This window comes from Meles meles, chromosome 1 (genome assembly GCF_922984935.1).
Source record: "Meles meles chromosome 1, mMelMel3.1 paternal haplotype, whole genome shotgun sequence".
Lineage (NCBI taxonomy): Eukaryota > Metazoa > Chordata > Mammalia > Carnivora > Mustelidae > Meles > Meles meles.
Genome location: NC_060066.1, coordinates 9808436 through 9830092, shown reverse-complemented (window position 1 = coordinate 9830092; position 21657 = coordinate 9808436). Strand labels below are relative to the sequence as shown.

Here is a 21657-nt window from a genome sequence, read left to right as displayed (position 1 = left end):
AAGCATTAGGCCAGCAGGCCCCTTTCCCTGGCTCAGCAGGTGAGTGGCCATAGGCAAGTCAGGTCCCCTCTGTGTCCCATGACCTCACCTGGAAAGGAGTGATCCCTTCTAGTTGCACCAAAATGAAGAGGTCACAGTTTGACACCATGGCCTAAAGGCCTTTGTTACCTACCCATCCAGAGAATCTCAAGCCTCAGAGAGGACAGAGGCTTCTCTGCCTGCTCCCACTCACCTTTTCCAGTTGTCTCCTCTAGGCCATTTTTGGTGGATGACGCAGCTAAGCCCAAAGACTTCAAACCGGCTGGGACCATGGTTACTCCTTTTGTTGAGGCAGCAAACTCTGCAGGTCCTGAAAACACAAAACGCCATGGCTTATATTCAGCAGGCAGTTCGGGAAGAGATTTGCAGATGGACACACACTCAAGCCCAAATGCAGATATTTCAGAAGAACAAAGTGTTAGTAAATCATCCTCAATCTGGGCTTGCAGATGGGAGGGCAGAGTTTCAGGGATTCACAAATGTTACATGAGAATTTCCAAATACTCCGTGATACAGAGAAGGAAACAATCAACAAAACTAAAAGGTAGCCAATGGAATGAGAGAAGATATTTGCAAGTGACATATCAGAATAAGGGCTAGTACCCAAAATCTATAAAGAACTTAATCAAACTCAACACTCAAAAAACAAATAATCCAGTTAATAAATGGACAGAAGACATGAATAGACATTTTCCAAAAGAAGACATCCAGATGGCCAAAGACACATGAAAAGATGCTCAATATCACTCATCATGAGGGAATTACAAATCAAAACCACAATGAGATATCACCTTACACCAGTCAGAATGGCTAAAGTTAACAAGTCAGGAAATGACAGGTGTTGGTGAAGACTCAGAGAAAGGGGAAACTTCTTACACTGTTGGTGGGAATGAACACTGGTGCAGCCACTCTGGAAAACAGTGTGGAGGGTCCTCAAAATGTCAACAATAGAACTATCCTATGACCCAGCAATTACACTACAAGGTATTTATCCAAAGGATACAAAAATACAGATTCAAAGGGGTGTATGAACCCCAATGTTTACAGCAGCCCATCTGTTCTCTTGGCCAGAGGCAGTGACACCTCCAACCCCGTTTGGTCCAGCCAACGGGGCCTTTGTAAGCTCTGCTCCACCATCTACAGACCCAGAGCACAGGGTGAAGCCTGGGCATCTCAGGAACCCCTGACTGGCAGTCTCTCCCGGGCCCACCATATAGGTTTGCTTCATACATCTGGTCTTCTGAGTCTTTGCTCAATGCTCTGCTCTCTGGGGGGGTGAGAGCAAGGCTTTAGTGGCCCTGTTGTTCTCTCAGTCCTCTGGGTCTAACATCATGCCTCACCTCCTCTCTAATCCCACCAGCAGAAACCCATGAACTGGTTTCTTTCCACCATGTTCCAGGCTGCTGGAACCAACAGACACTTTCCTCGACCAGACTTTAGCCAGGCTCCTCTGGGCCCTCTTCTCAATCAGGCCTCAAACTTGGCCTATGAGAACTGCAAATTCGCAGCACAAACAATTTCTTCAATGCCCTGCCCCTATGCTAGGAGACTTACACCAACCCCAGCCTGGTTTCCCCAGGATGACCCAGCCTCCTGCTTCCCCTTCTCTTCCTGCCCAAGAAAGCTCAAGCAGCCCAAAGAACTTAGAGCTTGAGACCCACACGGACCCAACACCTACCTTGCCTAAGTTTTCAGAAAACAGACCCCTGCCCCCTTTTTGGAATTTTCCCCTGCCCTGACTCTGCTGGAGTTGTCCACCCTGTTGTTCACCCTCCCATTTTCCATCTAAAAGTCCCAGTCACCTCCATACAGATGAGAGTCGAACGTGGTTTACCCTACAGTCTCTCTTCCCTGCTACGGAAACCTTAGTAAAATCTGTCTTTCCACCATTAACAAATGCTAGCTCTGTTTCTTTTTGAGAGAACTCACCCAGTCAGTGGAGTGGAGTGGAAAGAACTCAGTTTTAGGGGTAAGGCAATCTGAGTTTGCATTTTAGCTCAGGCACATACTAACTGTGTGACCTTGAACAGATCTGTAGCCTCTCTCAATCTTGATTCCCCCTTTGTAAAACTGTATTAATAATACTTGTTGTGGTGTTTGAATAATCCTTCTAGCTAAATGCGTAGCAAGGAGGGAAAAGTCAAGAATCGTTCCGTAGTGTGAAGTGTGAAGTGTGAAGACATAATCTGATTTGGGGTTAAAGACTCTCCAGATGGAAAACTCAACGAGCAGAGAGAGCCCCAGAAGCCCGTGTGTGCTCCTTGCCAAGTCTGAGTGTCCTTCTAGAAGCCCCCACCCTCTGAGAAAGAACTGTCTGGATTCTTGGTGCTAATCAAACATGAGACCCCTACCTCATCCCCTTAGATGAGGGCATGTGGCATTCATCACTCTGCCTGAATGGCCGCCCCATTGGGGAACAAATTCCTCTTGCCCTTGCTCCCCAAGGCTGAGAAGGTCACTGTCCACCTGAGGGTAAAGTTGGTCCAAGTCTCAATGCTCTTAGCTCTGATACTTGTCACCCGTCACCATAAATTCAGTTAAGATGTGGGAATTCTGTCCAGGCCTGGTCCAAAGCTCTCAGAGTGAGAGGCCAGCCCAACTTGGGTACAAAAAAACACCACTATCAATTTCCATTAGAGAGGAGAAGAGGAGAAGTGAGCTACCATGGGTTTTTTCTATTAACATGGTAGAGGTTTTGTTTACTTGCTTTTAAGTAGTAGTCCATGGGAGAGAGGTGTGAGGGTAAGTTGTTTTGATTTTTCTTTAGGGCAATTTGGCAACATATGGATGGATACATATTGCATGGATACAGGCAATGATTACGCCCTCTGTGCAGTAATTCAACTTCTAGGCATTTATTGTAACAAATTAGAAGTGGATGGGTATAAAGCATATATCTATTATTTGTAAGAACAAATGTTGGAAATAGCTGCCTCATGCTCTATGGTATTCCACACCAGAAACCATGGTACAGCCGCCACTAAAAATCACGTTACAGAAAGACATTTAATGTCAGGGGGATATCATCTCATTTTTTAGGTGATACAGCTCAGACTACAAAGCCATGGTGCCAAGTGATCTCAAGTGCATTTGAATGAGATTCATGGTATGCTCGGGCAGGTGGGAGATGTTAGAAGGGAGCACCTTCAAATATTAGAAGTGGCCATCTGTATAACATGGAAGTAAAGGTGATTTAGATAAAAACAAAACACAGTTTTCCATATTTTTCTAAATGCATCTCTTTATCAGGTAGGCTTCCATTTCTTCCTGCTCATGGATCTACCTTTTAATTTCATGTGTCTACTTTGGGGGGAGGTGGTATAAAAGTAAATTGGTCTCAATGATTCCTCCATGTTTTAGAACACACTTGAGCTCATAAACATAGAGGGACAACCATTTCATGCTGGTGGGAGAAGCCAAGCGTGCTTACCTGGAGAGGATGTGGTCTTAGTGGCTTCCGTGCCTTCCTGGTCTTGGCCCACTTCTGCCCACAAAAGAAAAGAGACAGGGTGAGTGTTGACCCCTGCCTGTTCCACCCCTCTGTCCTGGAGCAGTTCCCATCCTTTGGGCACAGGAGGCAACATTGCTCTGCCCCTCGTCACCTTCCAGGGTTGCTGGTGATGCCAGGGTCACTGGTACAACAGAAAGACTCCCCTCCCCAGACACAGACACGCTGGCAAAGGCAGCTGTAGCCTGCTGGGCTAGAAGCAGGTGCATCTTTGAAATACTTTAGGAAAGCAGGTGTCTCTAGAGTTTCAACAACAAAGAAAATTTAATCACATATTTTTGAACAAAGAAAAACAAGGCAACAGAATTGTGAATTCTAGTTCCTTGCTCTGTGGCTCCCTGGTTCTTGGTAAAAATGAGTCTGCTGGTTAACTGTTATGAGGCTCCTACAATGCTGTAGACTGAATGTCTGTGTTTCCCCAAAATTCATTGGCTGAAACCTAATCGTCAGTGGTTTTGGGGCCTTTGGGGGTGATTGAGTCATGAGGGTGGAGGCTTCATGAATGGAATTTGTGTCCTTATGAAAGAGCCTCCACAGAGTTCTGTGGCTCCTTCCACCATGTGGGGACACAGCAAGATGGCGGCTCTCTATGAACCAGGAAGTGGGCCTCGCCCAACTTGACCATATCGGTGTCTTAAGTTTGGACTTGCAGCATCTAGAAATCACGAGAGAAATTCTGTTGTTCACAGGTGATACAGTGTGTGATATTTTGTTGTAGCAGCTGGAACGGATGAAGACATACTATATGCCAGATACGGCATTAAGCACTTGGCTTCTACTAACTCAACAAAAACCCCACAAGTTAACACCAGGTTGACCCTTATTCAGAGTTGAGAAAGGGGACACACAGGAAACACAGGTCACTTGTTCAGGGAGCTAGGAAGTGGCAGAATGCAAACCAGGGCTAAGGTGACCCATCCTAATTCCTGACCATCCTAACCACCGATCTGGGGTGCCATTTCTCTTCTGACTGTACCGCAGAGATCTAGCAACGGTAACTCCAACAGGCTTGGGGAATACTGACATAAATTCAGTATGTCAACGATCAAGATTAGATGGTGTTCTGTGGAAATCAGGCTTACAATTGACTGATGATGCGGACACACAAAATGCTCCAGCAAAGAGACAGAACCTCAAAGGTTCTAAGCCAGGCAGATGGTTCTCTTCCAAGTAAAATGCGCAGGTTCATAACTAACGAAATCCTATGCTGTATTACCCCCAGGCAAATGACTGTCTCTTGGGAGTGCCTCCTTTATCTGTCATATGGGCCTTCTAGGGCCAGGGGGAGAACTCAGAGGATGTATGGAGGGGCTTAGGAACACACCAGCCCACCAACGTCCTCCTTGGTGTCCCTGCCTCTTAATCGAGGAATCCACTTGTTTATCTCTTCATTCTTAGTAATTGGTAAATAGTTATTATAAGTGATTTGTGCTTATTAATAAAGAATCCATTGTTATTCATCAGCGTAAGCAAAGTAAATGGTTAGGTCACTTCTGATGACATCCTGGCCTAGACGTTTTCAGGTACGAGGCTGCTCCCTGTGAGTTACTACCGTATCATGGAGAAAACCAGTCTTGCAGCCTGAGGTGAGGTTCGAGACCAGCCCAGCAGGCCTCATGCTGGACCACCTGTAAATTTTAACCTCCCAGAGCTTCAGTGTCCTCCGTCATCTGAAAAGTAGGTCTACTGGTATTTCTTCTGAATCCCGTCAAAGAGTGATCATCAGAGCCAAATATGTGTATTGAGAAGGCATGTCTCCACTGGATTCCATGCTGTGCTCCTGTGCGGTCTGTCCTGCTTACTTGCTCTGGAGGAACTGATCAGTGGACGGCACTGGTCCCAGTAGCCACTGTGGAAAGAAACCACTCCACTGCAGTTGTCCACCCAGCTCAGCTCGTGAGCCAGGCAGGGGTGCCCTGCAAACAAGGCAGCTTTGGAACTGGAGGCCCAGGAGAGTTAGCCCACTGCAGTCTGACGAGGAGCAGTAATGGACACTTTGGTCCTGATTCAGTGACAAGGGGCCAGATAGCGTAAGGCCCATGTTTGGGTGATGAGACCTCTCTGGGGGAAGGGTCCATCCTGTTCCTTTGTTAGAGCTGGTCCACAAGGGAGCGCAGCTGAAGAGGGAGTTCAGCTTAGCAGTAAAGACAGACACGGCCGAGCCCTTGAACCTCAGCCCTGCCACCCAGCTCCCAGTCTTGGACACTTTCTTTCTCCAGCTCCATTTACTGTCTCAGTGTGGAGGTTATGGCAATGATTTCACAGGGTTGTGGGAGCAAGAAATGAGAGCACGTATTCTAAGCAAGTTGTCCAGTGTCCTGCATGTGACTCAAGACTGCACTGCTGTGTTTTACTGTCATGCCAGAATTTCTGAAGAAGATGCTGCTCCAGAGTCTTCCCCTGTTCTCCCTCATTTAACCCCCTGCTGCCCTGAAAGACCCATCCCTTTCCAGGGGTTGGTCCACCATGGACCAGCCCTCGGGCCGTTTTTGTAAACGAAGCTTCCTTTGAACACAGGCACACCCACCCAGTTATGCATTGTCCTGGCTGTCGTCCTGCTGTGATGGCAACTTGGGTCATTGTGACAGAGACTGTTCACAAAACCCAACATACTTACTTTATGGCCCATTAGAGAAAAAAAAAAATATTGCCAATCCCTGCTGTCCAAAATGAAGAAACTGAAGCTTTGAGAGGTTGATCCATGCTTCCAGAGTCCTACAGCTGAAAAATGGGAGAGGCAGGATTCCATCCCAAAGCTGCCTGAGTCCAAACATAATTGTTTCACTCCACCATGGTGAGAATCACGACAATCACGAGCCCTATTTTCCTTCGTAATTGATGTTTGTGCCTGCGTTGAGGCGACCTCCTTTTCTGGAGGGTGTTTGTGGGCACTGCTAGGTCATGGGTGTGAGTGCGTGTGTGTTGGGGGACAGATTTGTCCTCAGTTTAGGACGGAAGTGGCTACTGTGAATCCTGCTGGGAATGAATGGTCGCTGTGCGGGCAGCGCACATGGTGAAGCTTTGGCTCGCGTAGGTGCCATTTCTTTTTTTTTTTCTAGACATGGAGTCCAAGGCACAGGCTGTCCTGGAGTAGTTGCGGATGCAATGCCCTTGGACACGGAGGACAGCCAGGGAGGAGCTGCACCATGAGACCAGCTTCTGTTCTCAAAGCAGCAGCAGAGGAGAGAAGTACACACACTTCTGGGGAGGTGGTTGTGCAGAGGGGTCTCCTGGGGCATAGGGTTACCAGGATTGGCAAATAAGAATACAGGATGGCTGGTTAAATTTAGATTTCACATGAATAACCAATCACCTTTTAGTATAAGTATACCCCATGCAACTTCTGGGACATACTTATGCTGAAAAAGTATTTGTTGTACATCTGAAAATCACCTTCAGATGGTTGAGGATGAATATCTTGCCTCTGGCAATTCTCCTGAGGTGGGAGTAGGGGGGATGGGAGGAAGCAGAGCATGTAGAGAAGAGATTTGGGGGTCAGGAGGAACTAAGCGTGGCTCTGGAATGATCTCGGGGCAGTTTCAATAGGAAGCCAGGCAGGGGGCATTTCAGGGAAGCTAATTCCAGCCAGTAGACAGATAGTACAATCAAAACACGGGCATTTGGGTTGCACACCGGTCCACCTTGTGCTCACCTTCTCCTGAAAGGGCCTTTGCACTGGTGTCTGTGAGCTCCACGGGAACCACTGAAAAAGAAAGCTCCCAAATCAGTGACTGATGGAACACAGTGTCTCAAACAAGCACCACGAGTCCCAAAGGACAGGTTGGGACTGCTGGACCAAGGGAGGAAATGGGCCATGAGAGGTGCTGCCAGACTAGGGCTGCTGGTTCTGTCTTAGGGTTCCCTGCCCCTCATGCATCTGCTGGGTTGCGGGGTGTCCAGCAGGACCCCCGCTCAGGAGCGACTCCAGCCGGGTTCTGGCCGCGGAGGTGACGTTAGCGGACCCAGGCTGTGGCAATGAAAGGCCTGCAGACCCTGAGGGTTTGTGGCTCTGGAATAGGACATCCCTACTTGGGAAGACCTCTGTTCCAAAGGGAGGCAGACGGCACAGAATAAAGAGTGCCAGACTCAGAAGACACATAGAGGTAGGACACGCACACACACTCCTACTCACGCACATACGCACACCTACACCAGCACACGCCTGTGCCCACACACACACACACACATATCGGCTTCTTTTTCTTCATATCAGCTTCTTCAACACATGCTGCAGCACTGGGAAGGAGACCCCAGCCCCAGGGAAGGAGGAGTGCTCTGTCAACATGCACCTAGAACTTTCCGTTGGGATCGAGAGATCATTTGAACACGGTGTACCAGGAATGACAGGCAGAAGATGAACTCTCACATTTTCCATAAGATGCCTGTCTTAGAGTAAGAATGATCACTTATTTCAGTAGACAGATATTAAAAGCCCACCCTGTCTGGAAAGGGGCACACAGAGAACAGCTTCCCCTTCAAGGAACCCCCATCGGGGTCCGGGCTGCTCTCTCTGCCACAGGTTCTGGAAGGCAGAGGAGGGCGACAGCTGGTCTGCTCCCAGATGGCCTTGGTGGCCAGGAGCTCAACAAGCCAAGAGAGGACTTTCTCTGTCAGAGCACTAGACCTGGTCCTGGTCACACCGTACACCAGGGTCCTGACCATAGAGCGAGAGAGGAAGAATGGGGGTCTATCTCTTCACTGGATTAAATGCACACCTCTTCATGTAACAAAGAACAATGTTTGCATGAGGGCCATTTGCTGTTGGATGAGTGAACTGGGCTTATCAGGCTTAATGGCCTCCCCTTGGCCAGGGAAAGGCAGAGACATTGCCAGTGCCGTGGGTCACACCAACAAGCCCTGCAGGGGTGGGGGGTGTATCCACCGGCTTCCTCTGCAGAGTGGCCCCGCTGTGGCGCAAGTACAAGCAGCTTCCCTAGAAGACCTTACCTCTGGGCAGTCGTGTGGTCAACTCTTCCGTGCTGGTTGTCTCTGCAAAGAGACACATTGGAAAGCCTGTTTAGAGCAGCGGGTCTGCGGAGTGTCAGAAGGTGCTGGACTGAAGGTGCACAGTAACTACTCTTCCCATAGCAGCTCCTGCCCCGGATTGTCAGCCCCACCGCGGATGCAGGGCCCGCTTCTTCCCACCTGGAGGCTGAGCCACACAGAAGGAGGTGTCCAGATGGTTCAGGGAAGAGTTGATCCGGGACTGAGCCAAGCATTCTATGGCAGCCTTGTTGCAGGCACACAGCAGGTGCTCACAAGGGTCCCCAGACTCTGTGCACAGGGCAAGGGCAGAGGAGAGCAGATTGGAAAATCTCATTTAGAATCCCAAGCTCCCAAACTGACCCTGATCTGCCTGCTGAGGCCGCACTCATCCTGCAGGCGTCCTCCTGTTACCCAGCTTGGCTCCATGAGCTTCGGTTGCATAGACCCAATCTGGGAGTGGTGCCCACTCCTTACCTCACACTCACACCCGACACTTCAGGCCTACTGGCTCTACTTTCCACCTGTTCAGAGTGTGACCACATGTCCCCACCTCCACGCCACTACAGCTCGTGCCCAGGTTATGTCAGTGGCCTCCCCCCTGCTGCTATCCACTCTCATCGAGGAGCCAGAATGAACCTTCCAAGACTCAGGGCAAACCATGTCTTTTGGAGGTTTCAAAACCATCCAATGACTTTCTAATCAATGTAAAAGCTGCTGTCCCTGTTCTCTTTCCCACCTCATCACCCCCTTTCTGACTGACTGTCCTGTTTCCCAAGCATCCTGGGTGCCTTGAGCCAAAGAGTGTATGTACCTTCCTGATAGCCACAGGCTTGCTTCTGCCTCATGCCTCAGTCTTTTCTCCCTGGGCATCTGCTCAGGGAGGTTTCCCCAGCCAGCTCTCTCTATCCCTTTCCCCTGGTTTATTTCCCTCCACGGATCTTGTCACTGTCTAACATACTCTATCCAGTGTCTTTGATATTTCCAGTGTCTGGCAGCTGGGAGGAGGTTTCAGAAGGTCAGGATTTCCCCAATCTCTAGACGATTGTCTTGCGCTATGATGTAGGTGCTCAGTATGTATCTGCTGGCTGGCTGGCTGGCTGCTGGCTGGAGGGATGGGTAGGTGGTACCTTCAGTATATGTCCACCATATAGTGATCTATGCCCATGCCACTCCTCACCTCTTCCCCGATGCACCATACTTCAGCCAGTCCTTGCTACCTGGACTTTGGGGTCAGTTGAACCTGGGCTCAAACCCTGACTTTAACACTTAGCAGCTTATGTGCCTTTAGGCAAGTTATTTAATTTCTTTGAGTTTTCCTGTCCTTATCTGAAAACTGGGACTAGTGACCCCATCTCATAAGATTGTTGGGACGATCACATGTGCTGGGTATAAAAACTATAGCACATAGTAGGTGTTCATAAAGGCAGCTCTCATAGAGCATCTCTAAGGTGCCACGTACCTCTTTTCTCTGTGCCTTTGTCCCTTCTAATTCTGCTAGGATTGCCCAAAGACACAAAATCAAATCCCTTGAATCACATGGTGAGTAAGGTGTTGAGAGCTGAGATTTGCATCTATACATGTCTGATTCTTACAAACAGCGTCAACCACAAACCTAATTCATCCATCCCTGCCTCTCTTCCACTCCCAACACTGACTTCTTCACATAGGCCAGTCCGGGTGTTAACTGTTTTACATTTAGCATTGTTTCCATTTAACAAGTGTAATGCAGTTTTACACTGAAGCATTGTATAATTTTTATGACAAATCTCTGAAGCAGGTTTTCTCTTCCCCATGTAGAGGTTCTCACTTGTTGAGTAAGTGCTCCCATATCACACAATGTATCAATAGAAAACCATCTGCCTCCTCGGGCTCCCAGGATTGCTGCAGTATACAACTGTAAATCACATAACCTGCCCACCAACTATTCCTTCATTTCAAAAAGCATTTATTGTGCAGCTACTCCATGCAAGGTACAGATGACATCGATCCAGCCCTCATGGGGCTCAGAGTATAGGGGATGATGTCCTTAATGGCTGTAATGATGGGGGGGACCCTGGGAGCCCTGGGTCTGGCCCAAGCCTGGGATACCTGAGCTGTCATGTCTCAGCCCAGTCCCCAGGGACACCTGGAGATGCTCACCACATGTGATCGTCTTGCTGATGCAGTTGACATCTGTGCTGAGCCTGGCAGGGTCTTGGAGACAGTCCATCTCAGCGGCCTCCTCATAGCACCTGCGGTGCTGGAAGCAGCAGCTGGGGCAGGTGGGGGAGGGCAAAGTGAGAGCCGGGGGAGGGTTAAGAGAGGGGAGCCTGTGATCGTTGTGTCTCTGGATGATTCCTGGCAGTGACCTGTTTCAAACAGCGCTCTCATGCACACACACATGCACACACATGCACACACACACACACTATTTGACATAGTACCTACACAGCAGATGCTATTATCATTATGGGAATTTACCCCCATGGAGACGGAGACCATAGGGCTCAGCAACTTTCTAAGGTCAAAGTGCATCACAGAGTGAGGCTGACACTAGAATGGGAGTCAGGAGGCTCTTGCAGGGCACACAGGAGGTCAGTGGAGACCAATGTAAAGAAGAACAAATATACAGGCTGGTGATGCCCTTGGGCAAGCTACTCAATTTCTCAAAATACCTAACTCGAGAATTTGGGGAGATTCCAGAAAACACCTATAAAGATCCTTCCCTGAGGCAGGCACTCACTAAATGATAGCAACTACTGTTTGAATCTGGTTCAAGGTGGAAATGGCCAGTCTTCCAGGTGATTGGAAATCTGCACCCCATCAACTGAACTGTGTAAAGTCATAGAAATTGCATGTGGTTCATCACTCTGCCAGTTTGGGGCCATCAGTATTTTCACCATTCAGACAGTGAATTACTGCTTCATTTCTTGGACTTCCAGGTTGACGAGGTATTCTAATAATTAGAGAAAGTGGTAAGGGAGGACCTGAAAGGAAACATATTCTCAGAAATGGTCCTGGCACTCTGCTCCATTCAGGATCACCCTCTCTCTTTCTGAATGTCAACGAGCTGGGGACAGGAGACAGTTTGCTCGTGGAAAAATGCTGTTTTGATCCACAGGCAACTCATACCCTCTCTTGGAGATGTGCACATGGGAGAGGTCTATTGCTTGATTCCAAACCCATTATCCCTGAGCAATCAAGGATATATCCCTTTTTATTCAATTAATTAATTAACTTGAAAAGCAATTGGAGGTTGACTGTCTAGTCAGTCAGTCAATTTGCTGAGTTCCTACTATGCCCCACGCTGTGGCCCATGATGGGGGTACAAAGAAATAACATGGCACAGAACCCCCCGTAGAGGACATTAGGTAGAACAGGAGACAGACAATGTGCATGCACTGTCCCATGTGGCAGGTACAGGACAGGGAAGCACAGGTGTTGGGGGAGCATGGAGTTTGCCCTGGTGCCTTGGGTGCAAGACATTCAAAGAGGGCATCCTAATGGGAAAATGCCAGGGCAGATAAAGGACTGTCCAATCTATTGCAAAGGACAATGGGCTGTCCTTTCCAGTTCTATGAGAGCACACCTTCCATCACACTGGCTTTGGGCACAGGTATCACAACAGTGAAGCAGGGCCATGAATCCCAGAGTACGGGGAGATATGGGTTCAAATTCCTGCTTTCCTCCTACTGCTGCTGCTGCTGCCACTATGGTTGAAATTACTGTTATTAGTACCGTTACTATCACTACTACAGCTCTACTAGTACTGCTACTACTACTAGTTCTGCTGCGGCTGCTATTACTACCATTACTACTACTACAAATATTAATACTACTACAGCTACTATGACAACTGTTACCACTACTATTGCTACTATTACTTTTACAACATTACTAATAGTTCAACTATTGCTGTAAATACTGCTGCTGGTGTTATTATTACTACAATTACCACTGTTAGTATTAATACTACTATACCTACTCTGACAACTGTTACTGCTGCTATTGCTGCTGCTGCTGCTACTACTACTACTACTACTACTACTACTACTACAGTCCTACTGTGACTACTACTATGACTGTTACTACCACTGTCACCACGACCTACTATAGCCCTACTATTCCTGTCATTGTTGCTACCAATCACTAATACTGTCAGTAAGTAAGTAAATAAGCCAGGCAGAGTCCCAGTCACTGTACTGCGTACTTGGTCATTTAATCCTAAATAATAATTCTATGAAGATGGTTTTATTCTTCCATTTTACAGAGGAAGAAACTGGAACACAAAGAAATGATGTAACTTGCCCAGGGGTCACCCCATCTGTAAGGAGCAGAGAGCCAGAATTACAGGGTCATAGGCAACACACCGTAACACACAGATTCTACCCAATTTTTCCAACTGACCTTCCCACTGCCAGTATCTATTTGCCAGATCCTTGCTGACACTCGATGCTTCGCAGATTTTAAATTTTATTGCAAATCCGATGTGTGAAAGTGGATCTCTTGTGTTAATTTCCCCTCCCTGTGACTATTGAGGGCACACATCTTTACTGAGCCCTCGTACCTTCTCTGTATTCCTTGCTAAGTGTTTACCTTTTTGAAGTGGGGATAGTATTCTGCTTATATTAAGCACAATGTTCAAATGTTATTGGTGCATGTTTGTGGAAAATTAAACAGAAACCTGCATGGTTGCTTGACCTCTGGTGGCCAAGACTGTCTGAATAAAGAATAATTCTGTCATGTTTAAGAGTCACCAGGGAGCTTGTCTGAAATTCAGACTTCCAGGGTCTAGCTCGATGGAGTCTGAGTCAGTAGGTCTGGGATGGGTCCCTAGAGTCTGCATTTTAAAGATTTTGTTTATTTACTTGCCAGAAAGAAAGAGGGAGACAAAGAGAGAGTGCATCAGGGGAGCAACAGGCAGAGGGAGAAGCAGGCTCCCTGCTGAGCAAGGACGCCCTCCCCATCCCCCTTGGAGGGACTTAATCCAAGGACCCTGGGATCATGACCTGAGTCAAAGGCAGATGCTTAACTGACTAAGCCACTTAGGCATCCCTAGAATCTGCATTTTAGCAAGCATCCAGGTGGTTCTGATCCTGGAGGACCCAACTTGGAAAAACACTACACAGAAATTCTGCATATCGGACACATCCAGGATATGAGAAGATCACAAAGTACATTGCACTTTAAAGCTGGGACCACCAGTCACCCCGCAGGTACAGAGAATCAAGACATGTCCCGAAAGCTTTCCACACCTATGCTCTGCCCAGGTCCCAGCCAGGCCTCTGACAGCTCACCTGTGGGTGTGGCTCACCTGTCAGACTCGTCCAAGGGCAGCCCCTCCATCTCAAACCTGCAGGCACAGCCATAGTCCTCGAAGTCCCGGGGGCAGAGACCAGCCACACACTTCAGACCGCTCACGAACTGAAGCAGCGCAGGGAAGTTGGTGAAGACAGCCTGCAGCCAGGTGAAGTGGGAGCCGAGGCAGTCTGTGGGGAGAGGACAGCAGGGAGGGGAGAGCCATGTGGGGACTGGGAACCAGGGTCGAGGAAGGAGCCCTGTGTCTGGGACTTCCCACACCTACTAAACCCCTACTGTGTACTCACAGCTGTTCTGGACAATTGAAGGGAGGCAGGTTTATAAGCTGTGGTCTCTGTTGGCTGTCCCTCTAACAAACAGTCACTTAATCATTCTCCCTTCTCCACAAAGCTGAAAGGGATTCAGGGGAGGTGAGCCTCCTCCCTAAGTCCCTGTGGGTGTTTGACACATGCTCATTCTCAGCTGGTCATGCTAATCCCAGCTTCCATGACAGTGAGTGGCCTGAGACTGAGCATGTGACCCAGATCTGTGTCAACTTAAGGGGGAAGTCTGTTAGAGGCTTTTGGGAATTCCTTCTTTCATAATAAAGAATAATGGCATGTAAAGAGATCCTTTTGAGCTACCCCTTTCTCCTTCCTTAAATAGGGGTAAGGATATGCTGGCTGGAACTGCAGCAACCACTTTGCCACCATGAGGCCCAGAGTCTAACGTTGACAAGCCAGCAGGCTTAGCTGTAGCAGTGAGGAAAGAATGAGCCCCCCTGGGTCCCTGATACCTGCATTGAATCACTGTACCAATCCTGGTGCTTTCAGTTCCTGTGAGATAATTAAATGTCTGTTATTTAAGTCCCTATGGGTCTGTGGAATGGATCCCAAACAATACAGTCCTGTCACTGGGGAATTATAACCCCCTGCAGACAGAGAAGGGATAGAGACATTAGTAATTTGGGTCCCCTACTGTGTGGCAGAAACTGAGCTATGTGCTTAAAATAGCACAATGATTAAGATTGTTAATGAATCATGTTTTAGAAAACATTCACTTGGTCCATCACCCCACAAACTTCATGTTATCCTGCAAGGCAGGTGCTTTTGGTTGCTGCTATTTCACAGATAAGGAAACTGAAGGTCAGTGATCTGCCCGAGGTATCAACCAGTGGTAATGATTTGCCCTAAACAAGAATGCTCTTGCAAACTAAACTGGCAAGAGAATGATTTCCTGCTTGTTTTTGTTTTTGTTTTTTACTTTAAGCTGCACGCTCACCCTCCCACTTCGAGGCCTTTCTGACCGGAGGACTGTTAGAGGACTGTTAAGTGCTAACGGGGTGACTCCACGGCTCTGATTCTAATGCACGGGGTCACATGTGGGGGAACCTGGAGAGGTCAAGGACTGTTTTGCAAAGACTGGTTTCACTCAGACTGTTCTAGTTTTTCCTACTCCATTCAGACTTCCTTTCCTGTGTTTTATTTCCACATAGCTTAACCAGAAAAATTAAGAAATTATTCTGTACTGAAGGAAAAAGTCACTCTAAGGGATGTGTGTGTGTGTGTGTGTGTGTGTGTGTTTATATAAATATGCATTTTCATTCAAAAACATATGGGGCACCTGCACTTAGTGACCTCTGGCCAGCACTGTCTAATCCAATAACAGTTCGGCACTCCTTGCTCCTGTCAATCCTGTAGCAGCCTTACTTGGGGGCCACTTCTGGAAAGCAATGATGGGACCCATCATGGTGCCTGGCAATCGCTGATCACATGATAGATACATAATTGAGAAATGGAATACTTGACACTTTGGCATTCTTAGGCTTTATGTATGTATATTTTATCATGGATATGTAGTAGTTGGGCAGAAAAAATCCAACAACTTTGGTGGAAGGGACTAAGAGGGTCTGGAAGGTCTGGGCACAGAGGAGAGCTATCCCCTTGTGACCTCTGCTGTGCAACAGGGTTATCTTTCCCTTCCCAGTCAGGTGTGGTGTGGTGGGGACCAAGGAAGTAAGGACTATGAAGGTGCTTGGCAGCTGGGTGACTCACCCTGCAATAAAAGACACCACTCCTCTCGTCGGACCTGGATGACACAGCTCAGAGTTTGCTGGGGTGGTGGGAGCAGGGAACCCCAAGACCCTAGCAGTCTGCTTAGATTTCCCGCGCTCACCCCATGCCCTGCCACTGGGTGGAAAGGAGCACTTTAGTATTTAACTTACCAAAAATGGCAGCCACATTTTCCACATTTTTAAACATTCCAGGGAAGGATGTGATATCTAAGTGGAAGGTAGAGAAAACAAATCAGAGAGCTGTGGTTTCTCCCCTCCCCTCTGCCCTGATTCCTTGCTCTGCCCCACCCCGGTGAAGAGTAAGCAAAACCCTTTCTCTTTCTCTAAGGATAGATTTGACCTTGGACTAACTTTCTAGTAACACAGGTTACCATGGAGACCCAAGAAGATGAGCCGGGAACTGTGTTACCAAGCAACATTGCTCAGTGCTACAAAGGACCCCGGATGGTAAGGTGTGTCTGGCCTTGGCAGGGACCATGGGCAAACTATAAACACCTGGCGGGAAGTCATTGTCTGGGGTTCCCTTAGTGTGATAACTCTTGCAATTGAAGCATGTCTTTTCTGGGCATCCCAGAAGTTACACCTATGAAACTGTTCTTAGAGATACTAGTTCCAATAGATACAAGCTTCTAGGCCAGGGCGGGTCCTGTGGCTGCCCCATGGGAGCCCCATTCCCTTACACCGGAGCTGCTATCTGGGGGCAGGGAGATGTGTGGAACACCCCCCACAGCCACTCTTGTAGAAAAGGAATGACGGGCATGGCCTGATGCCTGGGGCTTCCTGGCCTTGATCCTTCCAAGTGCCACGTGTGACCTGTGAATCTTAACATCTACTAGAAGTTCTCTTTGACCTGGGTGTTGCACTTCCCACCGGCTGAAGGCATTTTGAGAGAGGTCAGAGGGTCATGTGAGTCTGGGTGAGACTGATCACTTTGCTTGCATGTGCTCATGCACAAAGAACTTGGTTGACTCAGCCTGCGTCTCTGCAAGGTGGGAAATGAATCCTAAATTCAGGGCTAACACGACCAGCAGGTTCACTATGCATCATGGTCTTCAGCAGTACCCAGCAAGAACCAACCTGAGAAATCTCTGCAGTCTATCACCAGGAAAACCTCCCCTTCCCAAAGGAGCAATTATGGGTCCTCCTTTCTTATCAGGAGAGCCCAGGAGTACATTGTCTTTCTCTTTTCGTCTTGCCTTCTAGGAGGCTCACAGCTCAATTTGAAGCTGAAATACTGTGACCATCTAACCCTCACAACCAGCCCATTTACTTCCATTCCCTGTTCACCTTTCAGCTGACCTTTGTGTTTTGATGGAAGTTGTAATGCTTTGTCTCAGAGGACAAAGCAGGGATGGGTAGACACAGGGGGCCAGTGGAGGGGGAGGTTTTGGAGTTTTATTTGAATGCCTTTGCCTACAAGAGCCCCAGCAGTGAGTGCTGTATTTAGAAGGGGTCATTCTCCCTGCCAGTATCCTAGACAAGCTTCTACCCCATGAGGTCGCCTAAGAAATGTTCAAAGAATCCTTACTGATATTTTTTGAGAGTCCTGGAGGCAGCTCCCGTGGAAGGTGTGGGGTGTCCAAAGGGTGGCCCCCTATGATCAAGGAGGAGAGAAGGGTTAGCAGGAGCACTGCTACTTGGGGCAGTCAGGAGGCGAGGGGATGCAGGTAAATTCAATTCTATGTATATTTTTCTAGGACCTGCTGTGTGCTGGGTCTCTGATGAAAATAAGGTGGCTTCAGTATTTCAAATGGGTTGGCCTTAAGAGTAGCCTTCTGGTGGAGGATGGAGAAGTTCGGGGACTCCTCTTGAGCTGTTGTTGCATAGGAAGCACACCAGTTTAATTTAGACCACATGTTGATTGGAATGTCTTGAAAGAAGGTGCGGGCAAGGAGAGGCCGCCGGCCCCCAGGGAGCTTATCATCCAGGACAGGGCTTTTTTCACTCTTTCACATTTCTCACACTGTCAGTGTGCAACATGATCAATGGCTGTTAGGGGTCCACGAATGCTGAGACGCAGCCCCCTACCCTGCATTTTTTTCCACAGTGGAAGCATGGTGAGAGGATGCAAGTTTTGAATTGCGTGAGATATCCAGACAGGGAGCCAGTGGGACTTGACCTTTTCCCAGACTTGGTCCCTGGGCTGGACTGTGTTGCCCAGTCCAGCTGGGCTGGGTAGGAAGCAGGGGTTCTGCAGGAATCCGGAGGGGCTGGAGCGATGGTGCGATGGTAGACGAACCTGAGCCTGCAAGATCTGACCACATGGGGGCGCCTGCGTGGCTCGGTGAGTTGAGCTTCTGTCTTCTGCTCAGGTCTTGGTCCCAGGGTCCTGGGATCCAGATCTTTGTAGAGCTCCCTGCTCACTAGGGAGTCGGCTTCTCCCTCTCCCTCTGCCCCTCCCCCTGCTCATGTGCGCACGCTCTCTCTCTTTCTCAAATAAATAAATAAAATCTTTAAAAAAATCTGACATCATGGATCAAAGAAGCATCTAAGACTGGATTAAGTAGCCTTGACAGGTGTGCCGCGAACGCACGAATGTTACCCTAGTCCATTCATCGTTGTTATGACTATTATACCAACTTTGTCCACTCACGGCCTCTTTCCCCTCCACACTCACAAGTGGTTTGCACTGCCTGGACCTCACTTCCTCACCCACCTCCTCCTCATCACCATGGACTTATCTCGGGGACACAGACGACGTCAGCAGGTGCTTGTCTGCGGGAGAGCACTCGTCCAACCTACAAACCCTGTGGGCTCCCCTGGGTCCAGGCAGCCCCCAGGACCTCTGCTGTCAGGCCCTCCTGGGCCAGGTTGGAGGGGGAGGCAGTGCCCTCCTGGGCACTGCACCCCAGCCCTTCCTCATGAAAAACTCCACCCAGCGCCTGCCTCCATCCCAGCCGGTTGTGCTCGGTGACTGTGGCCAGGAGCAGCCTCTCTGGTGGTCCAGATTTCTCACCATGAAACACGGAGGGATGGTCCCACTGGGGGCATTCCCTCTAGCCCAAGAGCCCTGGGCTACACAGGGAAGTGCCCTGCTGATGCTCAGAAGGTGGGGAGACCCAGGACTTCCTGCAGCTCCAGGTAAGCCCCATCACAGAGCTCACGAAATTGCGCCGGTGCATTCCATATTTGGCCTCAGAAATGATTTAATTAGCATATCAGCCAACAGCTAAGAATATCGGCTGCCCGCTTAAGCAGAAACTGAGATATCACCTGGTCCTCGGTGATTACTTCTCTGGCATCTCTTTGGCGTCCCGGCAGGTAGAGATGATCCGCTCACTGGGAAGCAGCTAACAAGGATGTGTGCTCCCTACCCTCACCCATAGTACTTTCAGGGTGTTGACACCCACACATTTCATTAGCAATAAAAGTAGTGCCCTGGATTTGAGATGGCTGATCCCAGAGGACTGAGTTGGCTCCAGAGGGGTGGCAGTGGGGGTGGGTGAGAATTCTGCGGGAATGGGAGAGTCCTGGCTTTGTAGGGAAGGGAAACTTCCTGCGCTAGGGAAGGGAGCAGCTTTCGTCCTGTTCCAGGCTCAGTTTTGCAGACATCCCCTCAAACCCGGTGCTGTGCCCAGTGCTGTGGGGCACATTCTGCTGTCGCAGTAAAGCCAAGACCCCTGGAGGAAGATGGAGCTGCTTCTGCCCCAGCACCGAAGGCTACCCTCCACTTGCCCTGCCCAGCTCTGCCAAGCCGTTTCCCTCTTTGAACCTCATGTTTCTAAGATGATTATCATTTTTCAGACACTAAACTACTTCTTGTCAACCTGGCTTGGCTTCTGCTGGGCCCTGAGCCTGGGGGATCTGCTCCCTTTTGCATTACTGACTTATGTTTTTGGATTCCATGCAAAGTTCAAGAAGCCCTACTGGAACCCCAACACAGGCTGGGGTAAGGACACCTTCCCTGGCTTCCGTAATGCACAGGCATCCTTCTTCAGTGCACTTACGACCCCATGTCGGAATGATCTGTTTATGTGACCGTTTCCCCCACCACATTAGGAATGCATTGAGGCTCAGCCCACTGGCACATTAAAGCACGCTTCAGTAGATAGCTCTTTAATGACCGATGAGCACACAGTGGTTGAACCACACCATCAGATGGTCAGTTTATCAGACAATGAGTGATGGCCCACTAGAATCAGAGTCCCAGCCTTGTAAAGTTGAAGCGAAATTAGGAGATGTCCTCTTGAGGTTGTGGAAAGATGAGATCTATTGGTGGTTGTGAGTGGTATTTCATAGTGTGAAGTGTTCCACCCCGAAGATCAACCAGAGATACACAAAACCTACCTTTACCCAGCCCCTGTTCCCAGAGATTCTGGAAGATCGACATGCAGAGAACCATAGGGAGTGAGAACGAATTTCGCTGTGTGTGATGTGGGCTGGGGCCGAGCTCTCCGATGAAGGAAGCATGTGGTGTTGGTGGAAGGGGATTTCCCTCTCCTAACACAGGCCGGACGACCATCCCACAGGCCAATGCCTGCCTTTTGAAGTCATGAGCCAGCTCTCGGTGCAGAGAGTAGGGAGGCCGCCTGGGTGTGTGTGAGGAGGCAAACATAGAGGTCGCTCCCATTCCTGCCAAGAAACACCCCAGAGAGAGGCCTGGTAGGGCACAGAGACCCTCCACATTGCCAACACACCCAAAGCCTTGCCTTAAAATAGGAGTCAGATAGCCCTGGGGCACAGCTGCGAGAAGGTGCCCAGCAGAGCCCCAGTTCTGCAGGTGGGGGGCTCTGAAGCCCCAGGCAGGGTTTGCACTGGCTCTCAGCCAGTATCTCAGCGGGTAATCCTCAGTGGACCTCATCCTGGGGTACCCGGGACTCTTCTGATGGATTCCTTCCCTGGCGGCCTTGCCAAGGGCTCCCCAGACCCAACAGAGAGCACGGACGCCCCGCCTTCGCTGGCACAGCATCTGATCTCTCCCCCTTCCTAATCTCATTGCCTCAGAAACAGCCCTGCTGCCTGCGGTGCCTGGATCAAGATGTGGTGCGCTTGTTGCGGGGCAGTGTTCCCTCTGTGGGGGTCACACGCTCTGGTCTGCAAAGTTGGGGCTGCAGGTACGGCACATTAAATCCACATGGACTTGCCTACGTTTGCACCTACATTTTCTTGGCTATAGTTTTTGGACTCTCGCTGTTTGTGTCTGAGAATACAACCTATCAGGACAGATGCGTACATGCTTGTGACCATTTATAATAACAGGAGACCATTGCCTCGATCGTACAGAGAAATAAAGCATTTAAAGACATGTGTAAAAGGTGTCTGGTGGGTGTTGAAGGGGTAATTTTGATCAAAAGGAAATTTATTGTTTTGGAAAAGGAAAAGGTCAGTTAAAAAAGAGAGTAAGTTTGAAAATTAGAAGAATGGGCTTTGGGGGGTGAGAGTCAAGACCATAGTAGGAAATTGATTGGGCCCCGGCCCAACAGCCCAGGTAGCACCATCCCTGGGAACCCACATCACAACAAAATGGTTTTAATAAGGAAAAAAAAAAAGGTCATCCTTGAAGAAACTCAATAATCAACAGAAAGCCAGCACCTTCTGGAAGTGGCTATCCACCTGTCCAGCAAGGAAGGTCTGGGATGGTGTTTGGGAGCACTGGGACCTCAAGGAAAGACTTGCCATCTTCTGGGAAGTGCTGTCATTTCTGCTCACAAGCTTCTGGGGAACATGGAAACCTCTGCAAATCCACTAACTTGGGTCATGGTCCCAATAAACTGTCAACGATATTGGTGGATTCCCTGTGGCTCACTCTCACTATTGAGCTTAGAAGGGAACC

The 21657-nt window shown here is 49.0% G+C and overlaps 1 protein-coding gene across 1 annotated transcript in view; it reads right to left on the bottom strand.

Annotated features, from left to right (window-relative positions):
- The window catches only part of OC90 (otoconin 90), a 35474-nt gene that overhangs the window by 7526 nt on the left and 6291 nt on the right, over positions 1-21657 (bottom strand). Inside the window, 9 exon segments of the mRNA XM_046004040.1 lie at positions 233-349; positions 3470-3523; positions 7200-7250; positions 8495-8536; positions 8693-8821; positions 10673-10785; positions 13827-14001; positions 16035-16091; positions 17413-17478. Coding sequence (XP_045859996.1) covers positions 233-349; positions 3470-3523; positions 7200-7250; positions 8495-8536; positions 8693-8821; positions 10673-10785; positions 13827-14001; positions 16035-16091; positions 17413-17478 — 804 coding nt within the window.